The 22721-nt window shown below is 39.3% G+C and overlaps 2 protein-coding genes across 5 annotated transcripts in view; both read right to left on the bottom strand.

The window, feature by feature from the left end:
* Positions 1-4657: 4657 nt before the first annotated feature.
* LOC137138202 (C-C motif chemokine 4 homolog) lies at positions 4658-5732 on the bottom strand. The gene is made up of 3 exons (XM_067525232.1): positions 5540-5732; positions 5342-5453; positions 4658-4998 (listed from the first exon to the last, which is right to left on the bottom strand). Exons 1-3 carry the CDS (start codon positions 5607-5609, stop codon positions 4905-4907), a joined length of 276 nt encoding a protein of 91 aa, XP_067381333.1. The 5' UTR covers positions 5610-5732; the 3' UTR covers positions 4658-4904.
* Positions 5733-10047: 4315 nt separating this feature from the next.
* Positions 10048-22721, bottom strand: part of tbc1d14 (TBC1 domain family, member 14) — a 33288-nt gene continuing 20614 nt past the window's right edge. For all 4 annotated transcript variants that reach the window (XM_067523547.1, XM_067523546.1, XM_067523548.1 and 1 more), the window contains 10 exons: positions 21030-21112; positions 20831-20948; positions 19438-19544; positions 18189-18269; positions 17640-17728; positions 17212-17283; positions 14670-14798; positions 13135-13244; positions 11307-11565; positions 10048-11218 (listed from right to left, as the gene is read on the bottom strand). In XM_067523547.1, coding sequence (XP_067379648.1) covers positions 11162-11218; positions 11307-11565; positions 13135-13244; positions 14670-14798; positions 17212-17283; positions 17640-17728; positions 18189-18269; positions 19438-19544; positions 20831-20948; positions 21030-21112 — 1105 coding nt within the window. In that variant the 3' untranslated portion in view covers positions 10048-11161. The remainder of the gene's footprint in view (positions 11219-11306; positions 11566-13134; positions 13245-14669; positions 14799-17211; positions 17284-17639; positions 17729-18188; positions 18270-19437; positions 19545-20830; positions 20949-21029; positions 21113-22721) is intronic.

Raw genomic sequence — 22721 nt, 5'->3', positions numbered from 1 at the left:
GTTCACGTATTCTATGGTTACCTGTATGAAGTATCAAGGACTTCTCCAGTAATACCAAGTATTTATTCACTTAAGGATTCTCAAGTTGAGATCATTAAAGGAAAAAAATAAAAAAAGGAAAAGAGCCAAGAGCTAAGGGACTATTCTTGGCCTAGTGCACCTTGTGTCGTTCGGATATTGTTTCACTAAAGGTCTTTTCACATCAGGGATGGGAGATTCACCACAGCTACGTTCCATACACTCACTACCAACCTGCCTCTGTGTCACGGATCCAGACCACTACATCTTCCCACCGTTTCAGCCAAATGACTTCATTTCATTAAATGACTCCACTCCCCCTTGGTTTGTTTACAATTTTGTCAACCATGTGACTCACCACGGGGAGGAACTGGAGAGTCTAACCAGTGGCTATTTCTGCTTCACACTGATTTGAAATCGATGGCAACACAGCTATTTGGACCTATTCCCAAAATCACTGCTACGGTTTATCGACCTCCAATGCCTAACAAGGACTTTTTAAATGACTTTGCTGCATTCCTGACAAATCTGTCCATACTCTCTCCTAATATAATACAGACGCACCCTTACCAAAACGAACCCTTACTTATATTCTGTCTGGACAGGTTTGGACGACAGCAATATGTCAACTTTCCAACTCGTTCAAAAGGACAAACTTTAGATTTGGTCTGTTGCTCTGGTACTCCTCCTGTTGGCTGTTATTTCTTTTTCAGACAATATGTTGATATCTTTCAGTGTTAACCTGGTATCCTTTAAAACCAATTCACCACTTGCCATATAGTACCGTAATATCAAGGACATTGATATGGACACGCTTTCCAATGATATTAACTGTCTCCCTAGTGCTGACAGCTGAAACAGCTCACCAACGATCTCCTGGCAGGTGATTCTGGTCTTTTGTCCATTCTAATTCTTTTTGACCTGAGTGCAGCCTTCGACACCATGTCACATTGCATCCTCTTAGCCAGACTTCTTGCTATTGGCATCACTGATAAACCCCTTGCTTTGTTCAAATCTGATCTCTCTGGCCGTACTCAGTTCATTCAGTTAAAATCATCCACATCGCACCTATGTTCCCTGCTTTTTATCATTTACATACTCTGGACAAGCACCAAACTAGGACAGGAGATATACTGAACAAGTAAGTGCTGTTTGATATGGTTTGCTGTTTTCAGAGGTATCTGAGTTTCTGTCATTTCTTGAGTCTACTGATTTTGGTATGTATGTAGAAAGTTTTGCTCTTCTGGTGAGGTGGATATTTGGTCTTTTGAAGGTTGTAGTTTCAGCTTAGTAATCACCGAGTGTTCACACCTTTTAACCTAACAAATTTGGGTTTTTTTTTTCACTGAGGCGGCAGTTTCAGCTGTAGCCAATTAAAACCACAAATAATGCAGCTGTTGGGCTGGAGTGTCAGCCCTTGTGTTCAGGCTTCCTTGTGTAAAGACCAGGGAGTCTACCTGCACAAGCAATGACGTTGAAATGCACATTATTTCTAACTTCTTTTACTTCTTCTGTTTCTTCAAATTAACCCCTTTCTACTCCGGAAGTTTTGTCATGTGTAAGGTTTCAGTATTAGGACCCAGAAGCACCGAACACAAGAGGAAGGTTGAGAATGTTTATTGGTGACAGAAACTGAATAGATGAATGATCTTAAGGCTCATTTCGGGATTGCAGTATTCTGAGCGGTCGAGGAGGGAAGACTGAGCTCTGAGAGACAGGTGAGTTAGACTGTTCAGACCAGCAACAGGCAGGTTAGCCACTTGGCAGGTAGGCAAGCAGGTTTATCAGATTAGCAGACAGGTAATAGGGAAAACTGGTTTAGCAGCAGAGTTCAGACAGATCTCAGGCAGGTGATCACAGATAAACAAATTACCATGAAACGTAGAGAATGACTGGAAGGCTCACTGAAGACATGCAGGTACATGATCTAAAAGGGAACTATGACAAGGGCTGGGTTTAAATTGCCAGGGCAACAGGTGTCAAACAATTAGGATGGGTGATGGGTGGAAAAGCTTGAGGAATAAACTGAGAAGAGGAAGTGGAAAATTGCTACAAAATAAGAGTTCTCTTTGGGAGGGACGAGGATGTACAGGATCAGGAATGAGGACAGCAGAGGGACAGCTCATGTTAGATGTGTTGGAGATAAAGTCAGAGAGGCCAGATTGAGGTGGAGTTAGTTGGTGTGAGAGAAGAGGATGCAGAGGACAGAGTTAGATGGAGGCACATGATTCATTGGTTACACCTGAAAGGGAACAGCCCAAAGGAAAAGAAGATTATAACTATACTGACACCTACGCTGTGAACACTTTACATTTAATCCTTACAAAGGACAGAGTCGTAGCCTACCTGGGAGACGATCCAATGATAAAAAGAAGAAGGTCCATGCAATATTCGGCAGAACTACACTGATCTTAACACACCAACACATGGTCAGAGCTTCGGATTAAACCTGTGTTAGCCTTCACAAACTGGATATACCGTCGACTGTAGAATCAACTCAGAGAGACCTAGGGACGAAATTAGATTAACTTGGTCAACAGAACTGGATTTGACAGCAATCTGCAAAAGCAAACGTGTACAAAAGGGCAGAGGTGGCAGCCAGATGGTAAGATCAGAAAAAGTACACAGTCGTGTCAGTTTAGATCAAAGCTCCACGGCTTTCGCTTGTGTCTTCAGGGGTCCCCACAGCAGAACATGTTTGTCATGTTGATTTGCCCCAATCCGCTCATTTATCCTCTAATTTTATGCTTTTTGAACACAGCAAAACTGTCTTCAGTGTTTTAGTCCCTACACTTTAAGCACATGTTGATTGTGTAATTTCCAACCTATTGTGCTGGTCTTCAAAGTAACAGGACTATGGACCTGGTTGTATATACTGAGAAGCTGGTTTCTTGCAACAACTAACAGGAATTAGTAATTCTTAGGCATCGGAGCTAAGCTGCTTTTCGATGGTTGAGTGTGTATTTTGGAGGGAGTTTTTTTTTTAACCCCTAAACCTTAACGGAGAATTTCAGTGAATTTCCAAATTATTCATATATAAATGAACCTGTTCTTTTCTGCTGCAGACTTCTGTTGTTGTCCAGATATGGTTAAAAACAGCCAGACACACAACGTCACTCACTGACATGTTTCACTTCACAGCATTATACCAAAAACACCTCATTTTCACTGTCAAGCACAGCGGTTGAGGGGTGTTGAAATGGTTTTGCAGCCACAGAGCCTGGGCACATTGCAGTCATTGAGTCTAAAATGGGGTCATGCAACAGGACAATGATCAGAAGCAGACCAGTAAATCTACATCAGAATGGCTGAAAAATTAAAGAATTAAGGTTTTGGATTGACCTGGTCATAGTCTATACCTCAATGCCCAAAAACCTCAACGAACTGAAGCAATGTTGTAAAGAACAATGGGCACATAATTCCTCTACGGTGATGTGAGAGACTGATTCATACAGGACATTATTACTTTAAGTTATGGCTGCTAAAGGTGGACGTCCAAGCTATTGAATCGTGGGGGAAAGTTCTCATTGCCCTACAGTTTTTCTTGGTAAATAAATAATGGCACAGAAACAAATGTTGTTTGTTTGAGGGTATATTTGCCCACTCTGTTCTATTTATTCAAATCCAACTTTATTTATATAGTGCCAATTCACAACAAGTCTCATCAAGGCACTTTACATAATAAAGTCACCACTACTATACATTAATTAAATAAATCTAAGCATTTTTAGACTGAGCACTTTTAGGCCCAAATAAAATAACCTCACTTTGTCTCAATTTATAAGTAAGAAATTATTGTACATCCAGGACTTTGTCTTTTATGCATCCTTGAAGTTAGATTAATAATAGTAATAATTATTTTCATCAGGCATCTTACACAAATAAAGCAGGTTGTCAACTGCGTAGCAATGGAAACATTTTTCAGTACTAATGAGAAATAAATGTTGCGGAAGATCACTGCTACTCCCCGACCTCAGCCTGTGCTTCGAGGAACGGAATAATTATTATGAGTAGGGGAGGGGCATTGACTCATGAACATATTCTTCCAAGTCAACTGTGTTTAGGATAAATAAATCAATTTAGAGAGCACTAATCAAGTCATTTATTTTAGACAAGAGAGATTTGATATTTAATCATCCACATTTAACTGTTTTTAGGTTAATACAACAGAAGGTGTAAAAGTATAATATCATAATTTTTTTAATGATAATAATTCAACATAGGCCTGCAAGGGATCTCTCCACAAGATGTTTTATATGTAAGTAATGGGGGGTAAACATCCACTTTCCTAAAAAAATATATGAAAAACTTTGATATGAAGACAATAAAATGCTTCAATCGGCCAAAATATAAACATTTAGTGGATATTTTCCAAAGTAGCTGCATTTTTAGTTCAAAATTCACCCATTTTGTTATTTTATTCCCACAGCAATTCAAAAGAAAAACCACAGTGGAGGGAGCTCATACTACACTTTTACCTTTTCTACTTTTTTGGGGGGAAAAAAGTAGGAAATTATTAGCAAATTGCAGATCCATAAAATAAAGTGGTCGAATTTTTTTTCTCTCCCTTATTCTTCCTTCTGAAGACTAATATTAAAATGATTAAGATTAACATTTGCACAAAGACTTGACAGAGTCGTTTCTTGCTTTCAGGAATCAAGACTTTATTTGTATGATTGTTATTAATATTCGCGGTAATACAAAGCTTCCAAAAGACAGAGTTGAAGGGAAACAGAGAAAGGATAAGTTGGTCAATGACTATATGTAAGCATAATGTTTAATTGTAAAGTAGGAACATAAACCCTAAAAAACATTTCACATTTCATGTGAACAAACATTTCATATTAATTGAATCCATAAAGGAACAAACAGCAGTAACAGCAGCTTTAAAGGTTTTTTTCATCCAACATTTTCATGATTCCCTCAACCCAGGAAAGACTTGGATCCGCACAGATATGACGAGTCTTTTGAGTCACCAAACTGAAAGAAGTTGAAAAAGGTGAAACTGTTGATGTCATGATGATCAGTGCTTTTGTTTTAAGGATAACAACCACAAAACAATAGCAAAAGCAAAGAAAAACCAATTGTATAGTCTGTGGGTTATAGTTAGCAAACTGAAACTGCAAGGGATTTAAAATAAATAAAAGACTCATTCAAATTAAGTAAATGTCGATAAAAATGAGCAGAAGTGTGGTTAATTACTACAGCAGTCCAATGCACAGCATTTCCTTTCTTTGTCTATGAATTGCAAACCACTGCATATTAATATTGTGAAAAGGGTTTGCTAATTTCAGTGAACATGAACTCACTCAGAAGCACTTACATAACTCCAGTTCTCGGGCACCTGTGATCAGTCACGTAATAGTCTTTGACCAAGTCTTTTTTCATTCTTCTCGGGTAGAATTTGAAGCAGCAATCATTAGGATTAATTGAATCTGAAGAAAATCAAGCAGGGTGTTTTCACAAATGACACCTCCTACACAGATTGTGGCTACATAATACATTTGAAGGTTTATCTTACTGTCGCAGACCACTGTGGAAACCAGTGCAGCTCCCAGGATGCACAGCAGAAGGATGTGAGTGGTCTTCATGGTGACTGGATAGTCCTCAGCAGATGATGATGGAGATGGGGAGGAAGGTAAATACAACAGCTGCTCTTTAACTGCAGTAAAGGGCTTCTGAACAAAAGGCGGTGTGTTGTTACGCTTATCAAGATCAAAAATGTAAAAAAAAAGTTTCAGTGATGTGGAAGATAGAGGGCGGTTGTGGTTTCACGGGGACTGCAGTTGCCTGTGACAGAAACTTTCCACATTGTTTCAAAAAAAAAAAAAGGTGATAGAGACTGTGGTAGAATGCAGAGGAAATGCAGCTGTGGTTAGAGGTGCAAGCTCAAAGCATGATGGTGAGAGTGTGCAAAGGTAGTACCCTCGTATTTCGACATGGCAGCATAACATTTCATGGACAATTAGCTGTTACAGATGTTTCATCGCAAAATAATTAAAGTGAAGTTTTAATGAATTTACCAAGAGCGATGCAAAGTCTTGCACCAATTTCGTTTTCATTATTTTTGTTACTTCTAATGATGAAAGAACCTTTGTTCTGGCTGAACGTGCAACATTACCATGTTAGTTTTAGGATCAAGTTTGCATCTGCTTACACTGAGCCTGAACCTACATGTAAGGGGATGTGAACTTAACCCTAGAAATGCTTTCTTTTACTCTTTTTGCCATTTTTAAAAACTTGTAATTATTAACTATAAATCTATCATCTATTTTTGTGCACAGGCCAAATGGCTCAACCAAACTAAAACGTTTCCTGTTCTTGAACACTGGAACATTTAACATTCTGTAGTTTACTGTTAGACCTTCACAGTATGTCCAGTGATACTGATTTACGAATTACAGAGGCAAGTCTGTAAAAGTGCCCAGTAAAGTTTGAAACAGCAGAGCCACAGCCAGAAGTGTGGACCAATGAAAGGCAAAGTTTATAACAATAATATATATATTGATTTTATTGTACAAAACTAGATAAATTAGTCGTATAAAAAAACCCTGAAAATCCTTTGGTGGTGCATTCTAGGGGCTTTGTGTTCTCAGCTTTCTAAAATAGCACATAAGCCTGATACAGGACAGCTTTAGCTCAAATGATAAGGCAGCACAGGGTCAGTGGTTTGATTTCTTGGTTCCTCCTGGCTACGTGCAGAAGTTTCTCCTGGACACCAAGTAGCTCCTGGTGGGTCAGGTGAGCGCCTTGCAGCCACCACCGTCGGTGTATGAGTGTGTGTGTGAATGAAAGGGAGTAACGCACTTTCAGTAAAAGCACTATATAAGCAGAGCATTTATAATTTACCTTTGTAAATACTGCAACACCGTATATTGATATTATATATTGAACTTGTAATTTAATTGGCTAAAATGTCTGTCAGTCATTGAAATCAAATGTGATTGGCTGTGAGCCAGTGGCCGTAAAGAGAGGTAAGCAGCAGAAAATAGAGGCATAGGTGGAAATAAAAAACTCACGAACAAGATGCTGAAAAAAACAGTTTAATCTGGGGCAGCGAATGTCTCCCAGCCGAAAGGGAACAATCTACAATTTTCCAGCAGAGAACTGTGGTGTCAGACTTGAAGGTGCTGACTCTACCAGCTGCTTCATGCTTGGCTGCAAACTGCCCTAGTACATGCTGAAGGTCACAGTCTCACAAAACAAACAGAACCACATCATCTGCAAAGAGAAGTGAATCACACAGAGATCCACAGACCAAATATTCAGTGTGCCCCTGGCTGCTCGCTGAAAATTTGTCCATGAAAATCACCAGCAAAATCTGGACAAGGGACAGCTCTGGCAGAGGCCGTCTAATATTTGTTGGACAGAAGAAGGAAACAAATTTTCTATGTATGAATGTTAATTGAATATAATAAAGTTAGGAAAAGAAAGGTCCACAATAGCAAGATGATGGACTTCAAGGTGGCCAGTCAAGGTTAATGGTATGGACTTAGAAAACACTTCCATTAAATGAAGGGGTTATTCTAGGTCTGATGTACAAGAAGCCGATCTTACCTCCTCAACTTTTAGGGGATTTTCCAACAAGGTGATCACTAATGTGCCAGAGCACTTTTGTCTTGTACTGGTTATTCGCTCGATCGGAGGACACAGGGACACTGCCGTAAACAACTGCTACTTGTGGGTTTTGACACGTGGTGGGAAGAAACTGGAAATCAGACCGCTGGTGCTGACGACCACTGCAACTTGATCAACATGGTTGCTGGTGAGGGGTTTCATTAAATATACACAACCAAAAAGCTCTTTAGTGAATATGTACAGTTCTTTATTTTAATAAAACTATCATTTATATACATTTCAAGTCAAGTCATTTGTACAGTGACCCCCCCGCAAGAAATTAAATACATCCAGTAACTCAATCAACAGTATTTTAACATTTGAATTTGGTTTGAATTTAGTTTTGACCACTGTGAGTCGTTTAGTTTTAGTTTTGTTTTAACAGAACACAAAGCAGGTCGTCTCGACGAGAGAATGAAACCACACAAACCAGCCTTTGATGTAACAATTACATTTACTAATTAACTGATGTGAAAACACAATTTAACCACACTTACACATGAAACAGACTTCAGCTCGCACTGTAAGCTGGTCATTAAAGCATAAAGAACAGGATGAAAAACAGACCCTTCAAACGTCTGCGTAAATGACAAACTGATGACGGGACACGCAACTCAAGTTTTACATGTATGTGCAAAAAGCTTTATTGCAGTCCTGCGGCGTGTCACCACAGGGGGAGTGGGAGGAAGGAATGCATCGAGAAGAGTGATTAGAAAGCCTGCTGCACAGGGCTGAGGGGAACACACTCAGACTGTTCGATGCCGAAAATCAGCCGAGATGATGATTTCTCAAAGTCACTTCCTGTTTATGAACTCAGAAAATGTCTTATAGTTTAGATGTGGTTCGCACATTTAAATAAAAATACAGTCTCACTCAAGCGGGGGACAGGAGACACAGAAGCCAAATAGACAAAGAGGCACACAATGAAGTCAACTCGATTACACACAAAGTCAGCAGCACAAGGGCTTAAGAGTTGCACAACCAATAACAATTACACGCAGAAATAACCATCAGCTGACTCTGAACCTGTCTGAGACGTTACCGTACCGTCACAATTGTTACTTTATTTGATGAACAGGTTTTCGCAAAATGAGCTTTGTAAGGAATAAACATCATAGATAAGACATTTAACAATCTGTTCTACTCCTGTATGGGATTTCCAGGATTAAGGTACTGGTCAAAAATTCAAGAAATGTTTTGTGTACCATCTGGCTGTGAACTCATCAAAACAGTTGTTGAAATGTAACTTCACCTCTGACAGTGATGTAACCTTCAAGCCAGAACGGCACTGGCTCATGATGGAGTCACACTTAAACCACAGTGTCAATGCAGTGTGAGAGAGCTGACATGACAACCCTCCGACCACCTCAGGCAGCCACAAAGCTTGAAGTTTGTCACCCACCGGTGAAGGCCGAGGTGACCCATGACACAGTTCTATGTTCTGCATGACAGGAAATCAACTAGACAACAATCCTCATGGCACTACAAGTGTGTTCAAACCGTCCTTCACTGGGGTTTGGTTGTTTTTAAAATTGTTAAAAGGCAGATAAGATGGGATTAGAAACTAGTGGTCATGACTGATTTGTAAGTTTGAATAGAAAACACAGATTATCAACAAAAGGGCTGATAGCTGACTTAAAGTGCTGTGTCAGGGATTTCATTAGACTATCTACAACCGGGGAATGTTTTTTTTTTCTAGCCAATACACTAAAAATGGCCTAATTATTTAGCTCTGAGCTGGTAGAGCCAGTGGTGCTTCAGAGCACAGGGGAGAAATGAGTCAAAGATGCTGTGTGGGTGAAATGAACAGGTGCATGTCAGCGTTGTAAAACCTGCAACTAACATTGTCCCAATGTTACAAGAGCAACAGGTTGTGACATACAGTAACTCATGGACGCAATCAAGATATTCTTAGCACCTGCTTTTAGCTATACGCATCCACAAATACACATCTTCTGAGTTAGAACAGTGTTATATCTTAACACATCACTATGCTGATTTTCATTGCAAATAAACCGCTGTAAATCTGCTAAAGATCAAAAATGCACTTATAACTTCACAATTTGCCTGAGAATCATTACGTTTCACGTAAAGTTACGTTAAGTAATTCAGTGGTAGCTGTTGATAAATCCATAGATACGCTGCACACAGGAACTGCTAACAGCTAATTTGGCCTGCTTTTGCAGCCAAATATGAAAATGTTGCAGCAGAGCTTGAACATTATTTGTGTGTGGCCTCAGGTGTGTCCACTAGTATGAAAATGTAATAAAGCACATTAACATTGTGGAGGAATATAATCAGAAGGTGACTCAAGGTGGACTAAAACAAAAAATGTAGCAGCAATGTAGCAGGGTCATGTTGAGTACCCACATGTTTTGTTACACTGATGCTGCGTTTGGGTGGGGGGGGGGGGAAATAAATTGTCAGGAAAGATATTTTTGTTTAGGCAAGAAGTGATTCCGCTCTCTAATGGACTTTTTAATCCACGAAGGAGACATGATGCTTAAATGTGTCTGTGTGTCCACACAGGTTTGGGAGGGGAGAGACTTAACAACAACTCATCATTTCACGCTTCCTTTGGATAATATTAAATAAATGCACAATAGACATCACACTCACAACAACACATTATCTAAACATATTAATCAAAACACTAACACCAGGTGAAATGTGCCTGAAACATATTAAGAGCAGGGGAAGTCAGCATCATACTAACTCATTATTTACTCCAGTTTTATTAGTTCATAAATATACTGTAAAACTCATTTTACAGGAAGCTTATGACCTCTTTACAGAGGATTAAAACTTTCTGTTACATGTAACAACAGGGTGCATCCTAACTTACAACATAAAGGTTATGTGCATTTCTGTTTCATGGACTTTTACTCGCAAACCTGCTTATAGAAGAGTTGACTTCATGGTTCCAGAAACACATCTGTACTGACAAACTCAGACGACATGAAGGAACGACAAATAAAATGCGCTGAAACAGTTTAACATTGCCGTTAACAGATCTGTCTCGTGTCATTAAAACAGCCAAATCATCAATTTGTGGCGGCAGAAGAGAATTAAAACCTTTGGAGAATTAGAGTGGTAACTCTTTAGTTTCCCCCGGTCTGTGGAGGCCTGAATAAGCCTGCTACTGTACGTACAATTTCTATATGTGGGAGTGTGTGACACATTCTTCAGCCTCCGGGTTCAGTTTCCGATCCACTGCTGGGCGTCTGAGTGGAGGAGGGGTGATGGGAGTTCAATAAGGCCTCGTAATCCTTTTCACACTGCCGTCTCATCTCTGACTGACCCTGTTCAAGGTCCTGGTTCCAGTCAGAGCTGAGACATGGCTCTGGAGAAGAGGTTGTTTTTTTTTTGTTTTTTTTTTTTACAGCAGTTCAACCAGATATTCCCCCAAGCTGAACAAAGGCTCTTAGATGGGATCTGGCCTTGTAAGAGGCCAGTTTTTCCTGAAGGCTGATGGGGAACTGGTTGAGTCAGTTAGTGTGTGATGGTTTTCTTGTCATGTCTGAGCTCAGCGCTTCAGCACTGGGCTGCCCCGCTCCTGATCTTTCTGTAAGGCCTGCAAGACCTGAGCCGGTGGAAAGAGAACAGTTAAACATTACAATGACAAAGAGTGTCACCTAAAAAGCCTGAACTGTAAAGCTGTAACTTCCCACCTGTGCCCACTTCCTGTTACGGCTGGTCATGTGAACAGCAGCGATGTGCTGGAAGAACTGCTCAGCTGGGATGAGGTCGGGCAGGCGGGTGAGGAACTGAGCCATGTGGATAAAGTCCATGCAGGTCAGGACGTCCTGGTAGAGACGCAGCAGGCCCAGCGCTGTGCGGAAAAGGAACTCCTCCCCGTCTCTGCAGAACACGTCCCACACCCGACATGCCAGGTCCAGTGGCAGTGACTTACTGTATAGGGTGAAGATCCTGGAGGGACAGGCAGAAAGGAAGATGGAGAGAAAGAACACTGAATCTTTCTGAGGACACAGGTAAAACAAAGTCAAAAACAAACCAATTAAGCTGGTTTTAATCATGTCATTCGGACACACAAGCTAAAACCATCACTAATGGTGATGCAGCTATTAAATAGATGGCTCGGGTTTGTTGCCATATACAGTGCCATGCAAACATAGTCATACGGCTTGAAATGTTCCACATCTTGTCACGTTATGACCACAAATGTAAATATATTTTATTGGAATTTTAAATAAATGTATAAATGTTTTACAAAAAAATAACTGAAAAGTGTGGTGTGAACTTGTATTCAGCCCTGAGTCAATGGTTTGTAGAACCACCTTTTGCTGCAATAGCAGCAGCAGGTCTTTTGGTGTGTGTCTCTACCAGGTTTGAACATCTAGAGAGGGACATTTTTGCCCATTCCTCTTTGCGAAAAAGCTCAAGCTCCGTCAGATTGGAGGACGAGCATCTGTGAACTGCAATTTTCAAGTCTTGCCACGGATTCTTAAAGGGGTTTAAGTCTGGACTTTGACTGGTTCATTCTAACACATGAATATGCTGATGAATATGATCTAAACCCGTCCATTGTAGCTCTGGGTGTTTCTTCTGACATTGCCCTGTGTTTGGCTTCATCTATCTACCCATAAACTCTGATCAGCCTCCCTGTCCCTGCTGAGGACAAGCTTCCCCACACCATATATTGCATAATGACTTTATAACATTATTAATTTGAGAGGCCTAAAGTACAGAGTGGGGTTTGTCATCGAGTTGCTGATCCCGATAACAAATTAGATGGTCCCTCTTCTTTTCAGACCACCTCATATGCGCGCTGGCTTGTGCAGAGGGGGTTGGGCGTTACGGGGGTTCAGCAGTTCAGTGTCGTGCGCAGAGACACTTCAACAAATGTCTAGCGGGGGGGGGAGTCCAGCAGCTGAGTCTACGTAACCACTGCTGCCTACTCCCCATGAAATGTGGAAGTGTCACGAGTGTGTAAAAACACCTTTAGAAATTCTATCTAATCAGTTTAGTTCAGTTTTGAACTAAAAAAAAATAGTTAATGAATAAAACAATTATAACCCCTGCTTCTGTCTTAATCACGTGGGTATACTGAGAGTGGTGTGAGTGATAAAGTTCAGAGGTGAACAGAAACAAAAATTTCCACAGGAGGGTGAGAAAGCTCAGTAATACAGACCCCTGTCTGCATGCACGGCCTTTTTTCTCAGAAACATCTGACACTGAAAGTGTGACAAGCTTCATGTGAAGAATTATGTTTCGAGATGACGACGTTTAACAAGTTCTCTCTTAGATCAAAAAAAATGCACAGAGGACTTGGGGATTAACAACTCATTATCTGATATTATAGGTTTATGTATAGTATATATAATGAAATGTGAAATAATGGCTAATGTCTGGGTTCTGCTTAGTGTAATAATATTGTAGTTATTTCCAGCTTTAACTGGAATAAGAAATGCACCAAATGTGAACTTTTGGAGAAGAAATGAGGATGAAACAAAAGAGAAAGAAGAGCTCAAGACTTACCAGTCGATTAAGTAAATATCGGGGGTCAAGTTGTTGTTCTTGAAATGTGCAAAGAGCTTTGGTAAATTTTCTTCAAAGAACACTTCAAATGCTGCAAAGTAGGTCAACATCTGCAGAAAGAAGAGACCATAATCAGACAAAAAACAAACCAGATGATTGTGGTCAACCAGCAGTTCAATGAGTCATTTGGAGCAATGGACGATAGTGAGGAGAAGTGAAACGTAAACAGTCAGCAGCAGAGAGGCTGATGGGACGTTTTGTCAGGTGAAGACTGAGCTTTCTGTTAGGCCCTGCTGTCAGAACACTACACTTACTGTAGCACTGCAGGATCCACCGCGGCTGATTCAATTATCAGACCAAAAGATTGGTGAGGTTTGAATATATGTTTTTTTTTAAAAAAAAAAAACTAATTTGTTTTTCAAGTTAGAGCTGCAACAATAAAGAAACATTCACCAACAACAATACTCAAAACTAAGTTTAAACCATTATTTAAGAGAACAAAATGCCTTAATAACAATCTGCTGCCAGCCTGTTGATTTTCCTTTAATATTGACAAGGTTTTCTCATCACATCATTTGCAAAATGTGTGTGTTTTTAAGCTTCCTGAGGCTGTTGCAATGTTTGGTAAATGGTGTGCAGTTATATAGCGCTTTACCCTGCTTCTTATTCACCCATTCACAATCACACACCAATGGGGGAGCTGCTATGCAGCTACGCTATGACAACGCTCACCAGAAGCAACTAAGTTGGGGTTCAGTGTCTTGGTCAAGGACACTTCCACATGTGACCAGAGGAGCCCGGGATTGAGCCAGCAATTGGGTGATTGGTGGACAACCGCTCTACCTACCGCCACAGTTACTTTGTGACAAAGAGAAATCATTTCCAAGTAATCAATCAATCAAAAAAAGCACTCAGCACTCTAATAGATTGTATTATCATCAACTGACAAAAGATAGCTTGTTTTCTAAGTCTCCGTAATGTTTTACTGATACTCTTTGGTTTGACCAACAGTAGAAAACCCAAACAAAAGAACAAAGAATTTGAACAAATCGTCTTCATTTTTTTTTTTTTTTTTAAACTAAATCAATTAATTAATCAAGACATTAATGGACATATTTATGGATAACAGGGAAAAAAAAAAAACACTGTTCTATTTGTACTTACAGTGATCTCAGCAATTGTAAACGAAAATGTTAAATTTGTACACTTTTCCAACACATGTTTTAAATTTCTATCATATATCAGCTGCTTAATGCTGCTTTACAATTTCGGATTTTTAATAATGCATCTAGAGTCACAACGTCTGAAGTTTTGTTAAATTCTACTGAGATAAAATTCTTGTGAAATGTAGTATATTCACTATGAAAGTATAGTTTGAGCTACAATGGACCTGTAATGATTCTCAAGGTCACGCATGTCATTTGTGTTTACAGAGACTATGTGAGTAGATGTACGCACTTGAATTTTTGTGCAGGAAGTGTGTGTGTGTACGTGTGTGTGTGTGTGTGTGTGTGTGTGTACACGTGTGTACTGACAAGGCTGTGGTCGACTCTAAAGAAGGCCATCTGACAGGGCTTGTTGAGCAGGTTGGCAAAAGCTATAAACGCATCAGCTGTGTCCAGGTTTAGGATCAGCACTGCTGCGATGAACGACATTCCCTGCACCTACACACACACACACACACACACACAGTTTAGACAAACAAAAGAAAAACACAGTTGGTATTAAAAAAAAGTGGACAGTGAACTTTGCAAAGCTGACACCTTGATTAATTTAAATCATTGTATATCTAACCTAAACTATTTTTAAAGTGCAACTTATAGCCTTGAGTCTGGATGTTTGAACTGGAAAGAAATAAAATGCTGACACAGACAAATGGAGAACAAAAAACAAAACCAAAAAGAAAACTGTATACAAAGGTATGTGTGTGTGTGCGCGTGTGCACGTGTAGCAGCTCATGGGTTGGGGGTCAGTGCAGGAAGTCACAGTCATTTCTAAGCAAGTATAGAAAACACAGGGCTGCAGTGAGGAGCAGAAAGGCAAACCACAGTATCTGCTTGCACAGGGTTTCTCTGAATAAGTGCAAACATGAGTTCAGTGTCAGAGAACAGCATGATGTCCACAACTTCAGCAAGGAACATTACTTCTCGAGTGGTGCCGACCACAAAAGGTTATAAAAGTCGATGATATCATAAGATAATATCAAGCATCAGAAAGGACAGGGGTGTGAGAACGGAGTAGTAAGTCAGGTAAACAGAGGAACATGATTAGTAAATCCCCCTGAAAGGAGAAGATGGGTGGATGGAAGAAAAAGACAATTCGGGTTTGCTGACTGGGAAATGACACCTACGCAAAGCGGAAAAGCTTTGCCACAAGCGTTGGGCACTGGATTGTCGAGGTGCAAAAAAAAAATAAAAACCAAAAATAAACGGCAGCTTGTGAATGGACGATATACGGAGCTTCATATGTGCCACAGCAGAGCTGAGGAAATTCTGAGGCCATAATATGCCACAACCACTACTTACAACTCAGTCATCTTAATTTTGAACATTGCTCAAAATGTGGGATTTGTCAATAAACACATACTATAAACAATACTAATGACTACATAATATTAACTAATACTCCCAACAGAATGAACCACATAAAATCATAAATTATATGATGATCATAAATATAAAAAGACCTTCCTTCTGTGAAAGAGACGTAAAATCTGTGTTTTCTCTGTATCACGTTTTGTTTTTGGAAGAAATTTTAACTTTGACTGATGGTGGTAAAGTTATTTATTTATTTTAAATATTGTACCACTATGTTGGCTGCTTTATGAACTGCAAGATAGTTTGGGAACAACTAGGTTCAAAACTGACATTATGGAGACTGTTTTGAGAGTTGGACTAACTAAAAACTATGAGAAGACACAGTATTTCATGGTGTAAAACGTCAAAAAACAAAACAAAACCAAAAAAAACCAAAACACTTTCATAAACAAAAGGCAACTGACCTTTCGTAACTAAAGATAAATTATGTATTCTGTTTGAGGAATGAAGTTCTTACATAAGTTCATGTTCTGCATGTTTTTTTCAATGGTGTTTTCCAAAAGAATCTTGTTGTGCATTTACCACCAAAAATACCAAGAGTCATTTATACAAGATAAACTAATTTCTTAATTATAACTCAATCAATTATAACTACATTTACATATATTTATTGTATGGCAAAATGTTCCAAATTGCTACAAAATACTACTTATGGTTGTTAATAAATTGACTTATTTATAGTATAATATTCGGATATCAGCTTTCAGTATTTCTTTACAATCCTTTTGAGGTTTGATAGAAGAAATGTAATCCAAGATCTATGATTTTTATATCATGGAAATTCAAATGTCTTTAAAATCAAATACTGTGGTATTTACAAGTCAGGCCATGTCTGGAGAATTTAGAACGCAACCCGACATCAGCTTCTATCAATGCAGCCATTTACACCTAGTAGGTCTTTTATAAGTTTAGTTTTTAGTTTTCTGCATCAGTAATTGGTCACAACACAGCATCTGCACACAGCACATCTGTTAGTAAAAGAATAAAAAAAGATTTAAAAAGTAACACACTAAGAATAAAAGAACAGGTAGTGGAAACTAATTAGTAAAACCCCACTGTTTCCACACTCTGCAGTGAAATGTCCACTTAGTGTCCCTCTATTGGACACCTAGTCCGACACACAAGCATAGACAATATTGCGTTTTCACACATGCCATCCACTGAGCTCCTGTCATCAGGTACACGCCTCACACTCAGTGGAAATCAAATACCTGAAAATGTCACTCAACCCGACCGCAACGGCTCTCGTTGTTTAAGATAATAATAGAGTAGAGGAGGTGTTATGTGGGAGTTATGTGTCACTGGTTACCTTCATTAAATCCACATTCACCCACTGCTATTAACGCCTGCTACCACATTTTGTTCACCAGTGCACAGTATGTTGTTAAGGTTCGATAGCAACACGAAAAAGACAAAATGCCACATATACAACAAAACTGTAAGAGATATGGCTTTAAATAGTATTGTGTGTGCAACTTACGTAGCCAACATCTGGCCGGTAACAAGTGTAGGCTCCCAGAATGCTGTGCAGCACGTCGTGGTAGGGCCCGCCCTAATGACGCACAAAGAATCAATGAAGACAATGGAAGAAGCACTCGCACATACACACGAAATTCCCTACACATTACAGGGTAAAGATGTGCTTCGATGCAATAATCGCAGGGCAATGTTTCCAGCTCACGTTAAATAGTAATGTCACGTTTATCAAACTTTGGATAAAATAAAAAAACCTAAAATCGACCAAATAAAAAGACAAAAAGGTGAGGTTGCAACATGTCCTGTACCTATTGTGTTAGTATGATATTCTTTGTTGAATCATTTTATTTGTTTAGTGCAGAGGAAACACATTTGACATAAAAAGGGGGGGGGGATATGATCAGGCACATAGTGCTGTTTGTGGTGGCTGACCTGCTGGAAGATACACAGTTGAGGGAAGGTCCTTGAGATGTCCAGCTTGATCAGCTCCAGGCTCGACTCCCTGTCTGAAGAATCAGCATCTGAGGGACATACAGCACATTAAGAAACACTCAGAATATGTAACATTAATACCACCTGGTGGTTTTAAAGTAAAAATAAGACATGATTTTTATTTAAATATTATGAACTAATAAACGTTGATGCATCATTATGGGTTCAACACCTGTACACACAAAGTGGCAAAAATCAGACCTTTTGACCCTTATTGTACATATTTTGCCCTTTCTGTTTAAAACCATAATCAGAATTGCTTAAAATACTGTATGAATATCCTTTCTAATACTTTCTGAATGAAATACATTTACTTTTTACTGAAAGTAAAATGTAGATAATCTTATTAAGTATTTTACTTGTACAGAATATCTGAAATGGTTCCCTTGTCCTCCATTACATTAAGAACACCGGTGGTAATTTTGGGGGTAACGTGTGTCTGTGCCATAATGAAAGTAAAAAGATTGGGAACGTGAATCTGGCATCTACCTTCAGTTTCAGTGTCTATGGCAGGTGCTGGTGTAGTCTTCCACTTCTCTTTTGCCCGGGCCAGACAGATGTTATACAGATCTGCAGGGACACGTTCAAACACCACAGTCCAGTCATAATGAGAGACAAACGGACAGACGCCAAAGGCAGTGAGTTGAAAAACATGATTAGTGGACGGAAACCACTTGGTGTGCTCCCTGCTGCAGTCATGCTAACAGTAAACAAATCTGTAGGATTTCTGTAGCATTACACCGTCTCAGCAAGTTCTTTGAGTCGTGGCTGCCCTCTAGTGATGAAATAGAGAACAGAAAACATAAAAATAAAGAGTTTACTCAGCACGACATGGAGCTCTGCACTGATGCCCCAACACCAGAGCATTAATATAGCTTTCTGTAGCATTAGTAGTTTTACAGTAGTCGAAGTGCTGCAGTTGTAGTCAGAGTGTTAAAGTGAGAGAATTACTTGACAGCTACTTAAGAAGAGAGGCAGCTTTGAAGGAAATCAGCTTTGTATGAGTGTGTATGTAGAGGTATAATTCGTGGGACTGAGCCCCATTTAAAAAGCTGACTTGCACAAAAGGGAGTGGGGCAGCTCAGCAGTCAGCGAGCGCTTATCTGCAAGTAGCCCCAAGGGGACACTCACTGACAAGTTACAAGTTGGTGTTCCAGAGAGTGAACAGTGTGTGTATGTTGGTGTGTGATCTCCATCTAGAACTAATTGAAATGCGGTTCGTTTCCTTCTGTACTGGGAGAATCACTGGACCATGCTCCTTCTTAAAGGTCACACTCTTTCTTCTTCCATTTATCTCACTGACACGTATTCGATTATAACCAATGAGGTAAATGCTACACACATCTGTGTGTGTATGTACATGTGCGTATACTTGGAGTGGGCTCATCTACACTATTCGCATTATGATGTATGAACCACAGAAGCACAAATGTGGCCTGTTTTGATTGTTGTTCAGTTAGTTAAGCAGTGTCCTTGAGCAAGACACTGAACCCTAACTTAGTTGCTCCCGGTGAGTGTTGGCCAGCTGCATAGCAGCTCCCCCATCAGTGTATGAGTGTGTGTGTGATTGGGTGAATAAGAAGCCGTGTAAAGCGGTTTGAGTGCCCATAGGTAGAAAAGCTCTATATAAGTGCAGAACATTTACCATTTAACAAGCGCAGACGGGTGTAAATCAGAACAGCTAAGGTAACGTTAAGGACTTTATTCCTTCTCATTAAACACATTTATTCCATGTTACCGTGTGTGATGTTGAGCTCGTTGCCCACAGCCAGACTCCACACTTTGCCTCTGACACTGGGTGGGATGCCCTGCCACCATAGGTCCCTCACTCGTCGAGATGTACACCTGAGGGTTAAATGTAAGAATTAACTTAACTGAATGTTTTTGAAAAAGAAATCTCTCTCTGTCTTTTTTATTAATTAATTAACTATCTCATATTTTTTAATGGCATAAAACATAAAATCAAGAGCTCAACATTTCTTGTCTAGGAAACAAGTTCTAATCTCCCTCAAGTCTTAGACCTACTATATAGGAGTGGCAATACTTTAAAAGTATTTTTGTGACTAAGAGGCTAAACAAAGGAGAGATTTAAATCAACATGCAGGAATATACTTGTTAAACTGGTTGTGTTTTAATAATGTCATAATGAATTATTAAATCCGCACATGAATTGTACTTTCTCCCCGCAGCACTGCGCTACAGCGCTTCACTACTGTAATATACTACAATAATATTATACTAAAATTGAAATGTGATTTATTCCAACTGTATTTCCCAAAACAAGTCCAGTCACATTTAGGAATTTAAGCACATTGTTTAATGCAATACAGGAAAAAAAAAAAAAAAAAAAAAACAGTGAATGTGTTCACATGCACTAATACAACCAGCTTCGCTCATGTTTCTCCAGTAAGCTTATGTACTGAATGAAAATTTGAATACTAGTTTCCATAATCGTGAGACAGGATTAGAGTATTGTGATATTCTTACATACAAGTAAATGTAAAAAATAATACTCTTATTCTATTCATTTACACAGTATGTTTTATAGAAGATGTACTCTTAAATGCTTTTATACGTAAAAGGTGTTTGAACCTGTGCCGTCAGTAAGTGATGCGAGTCCACGTTTGGTTTATCTGGTAACTAAGCCCTGCACATACGCTTGGAGGGATTTCTTCTCACACAGCAGCTTCAACTCATGCATTATCATTGGTCACCTGAAGCAGGTGGTTTATTTCTAGAGGACTGGGGTCATGGCTACATTTCCTCTGCTTTTCCCAGTCAGACTTTTAAGCAGCTCGTGTTTTACCCTACGGTCCAACTACAAAATGAGTGCATGTGCATATAAACACGCTTAATAATAATAATAATAATAATAATAATAATAATAAATCTTTAAACACTTAGCTTGAAAACAGTACTTATGTGCTCCACTGAGTAAGGAGGCAAAACACGATTAGTCTTTTTATAGTTTGTTTTCAAAAGACAATACATCCAGACATTGTTTTATTAAAGCACTGTCAGAACTGCATTAATGTGATCAATGTTTACACTTATAATTTTGTATCGTAGGGGTTTTTAAAGGTTTCAAAGAATTACACAGCATTATTTCGTTACAGAGTGATTGTACTCACACTGTACTCCAGTTAGGTAAAATCTCCTGGTTCCATGTCTGGGCCGCTGTGCCAATGCTCTCCTCGAGCTTGCATCGATCCTCCAGCTGTTTCTTCCTCTTCTGAGCCTCCTTCAACTCTACAGATGGTTGCATACCAAAACAAAGGGGAATTAAACCTCCTTAAGTGGAACCAAACAAGTGAAAGAAAAGCACCTCACCTCTTTTTTTGGCCTGGGCCACCATCTCTTCATACTGCTGTCTGTGTTTCTGTGCTTCTTCAGCTGGCTTAGCAGGCAGATTGCTGTAACGTGCAGACAAGGAAGTGGGTTAGAAACTATGAGTTCTCTCAGGTTCACTGCATTACTCATGGTGAGCAAGCTTCAGTGGGATGAGGAGAGGAAAACAGACAAGCAGGACAGAAAGCCTTCACTGACTATGGTCTAAGTAACTTATTTGTTCTTATGGGGTGAAGTCTCTACTGTATCATGAGACACTGCTAGGCCCTTTAGGGTAATTTCAGTTAAAAATAAATATTTATGAGTTTTTCACTTTTTTTATTTGGTCTGTCATATTTGCCTAATCATTTTATAACCATATTTAAAAGTTCACTTTGCAAACTCAAGGTCTATTTACTCTACTTCTCTAAATTTGACATATTGCATCCCTAATGTGGTCAGATCAAATAGAAATTCTATATTCTAAAACTATATAGATAAAGAGCATCACGTTAGTTAAAGACCTTATTAAACAGAAATGACAATGTGCATTTCAATATGCATTTATATGACTTTTCCCAAGAGCTTTCAGCTAAAGCCGAAGTTGTGGTTGAAATCTCCAGAAAGCCTACAGTATGGAGCTACAGCTTTTATTTAAAGGCCATTTCCACCTTAATTTGGTAAAACACTTGGCCAACACACAGAACCAGTTGGCCAAGGAAAACTATGATGACAGAATTGTGAGAGATTTGAACAAAAACCCCAAAACAAAAGTCAGTGACATGAACAAAAACCTGCACAGAGCAGGGGTGAATGTATCACACTCCAACATTTGAAGAACAGCTTGTGAGCACACGATGCAAACACCTCATTAGCAGCAAAGATCAGAAAGCCAGGTTGGAATTTGCAAACAAGTACAAACATGAGCCACAAAAGGTTTATGGACTGATGAAACCATCCAAGCTCATCTGTGAAGCAAGTCCATCTGATAGAGAAGTGGATCTAGGTTACAAATTTGAAATTGCGAACATTTGTCTCATTTGATTTTAAACCCAATATGTAGTTTTTTCAAAAGATAATATAACCAACATAAGCTTTTTTCCTACAGTACAAGTTACTAAGTACAAGGTGCAGTACATTTATACTAACCTGCCCTTTAAAGGATGAGCACGTGATATGATATTTTACCAGTAGAGGGCGCAAGTATAAAGATAACAAATGGGAGGTTGCATGTAACAACAAGGGGCATCCAGCAGCTGAACTCACAGTTTTGCTAGTCATGGTGTCAGAATAAACTTCCTGGTGTTCACACAGGCTCAGTGACACTTGGCTTTCATTCACTGTAGTAGAGCTGCACCCAGCAGATGTCGGCCTATGTTTTCACAAAATTTAAAATGCTAAATATAAATAAATAAATAAAACAAAAAGAGCAATGGAGGCAGGCTGAGAGAGGGACATTAAACTTTCAGCAGCACTTCTCTTTTACATTCTGTGATAGCAACAGGGACAGAGAACAATGCTAAATGGAGTCTAATGACCTGGCAGGGGAAGGAAGAATGAATAAGAAAGAAAGAGGAGAATATGGCGATAGAAGGACAACAGATGTACTGTCTGATAAGCAAACCCCACTGGCAGTGAAAGAGAATGAAAAATGGAATAGGCCAACATCCCAAAACATCCAAAAAAATAAATAAA

This window comes from Channa argus, chromosome 12 (assembly GCF_033026475.1).
Source record: "Channa argus isolate prfri chromosome 12, Channa argus male v1.0, whole genome shotgun sequence".
Classification (NCBI taxonomy): Eukaryota; Metazoa; Chordata; class Actinopteri; order Anabantiformes; family Channidae; genus Channa; species Channa argus.
Note: the sequence above shows the minus strand (reverse complement) of the source record. Positions and strands in the feature narration are given on the sequence as shown.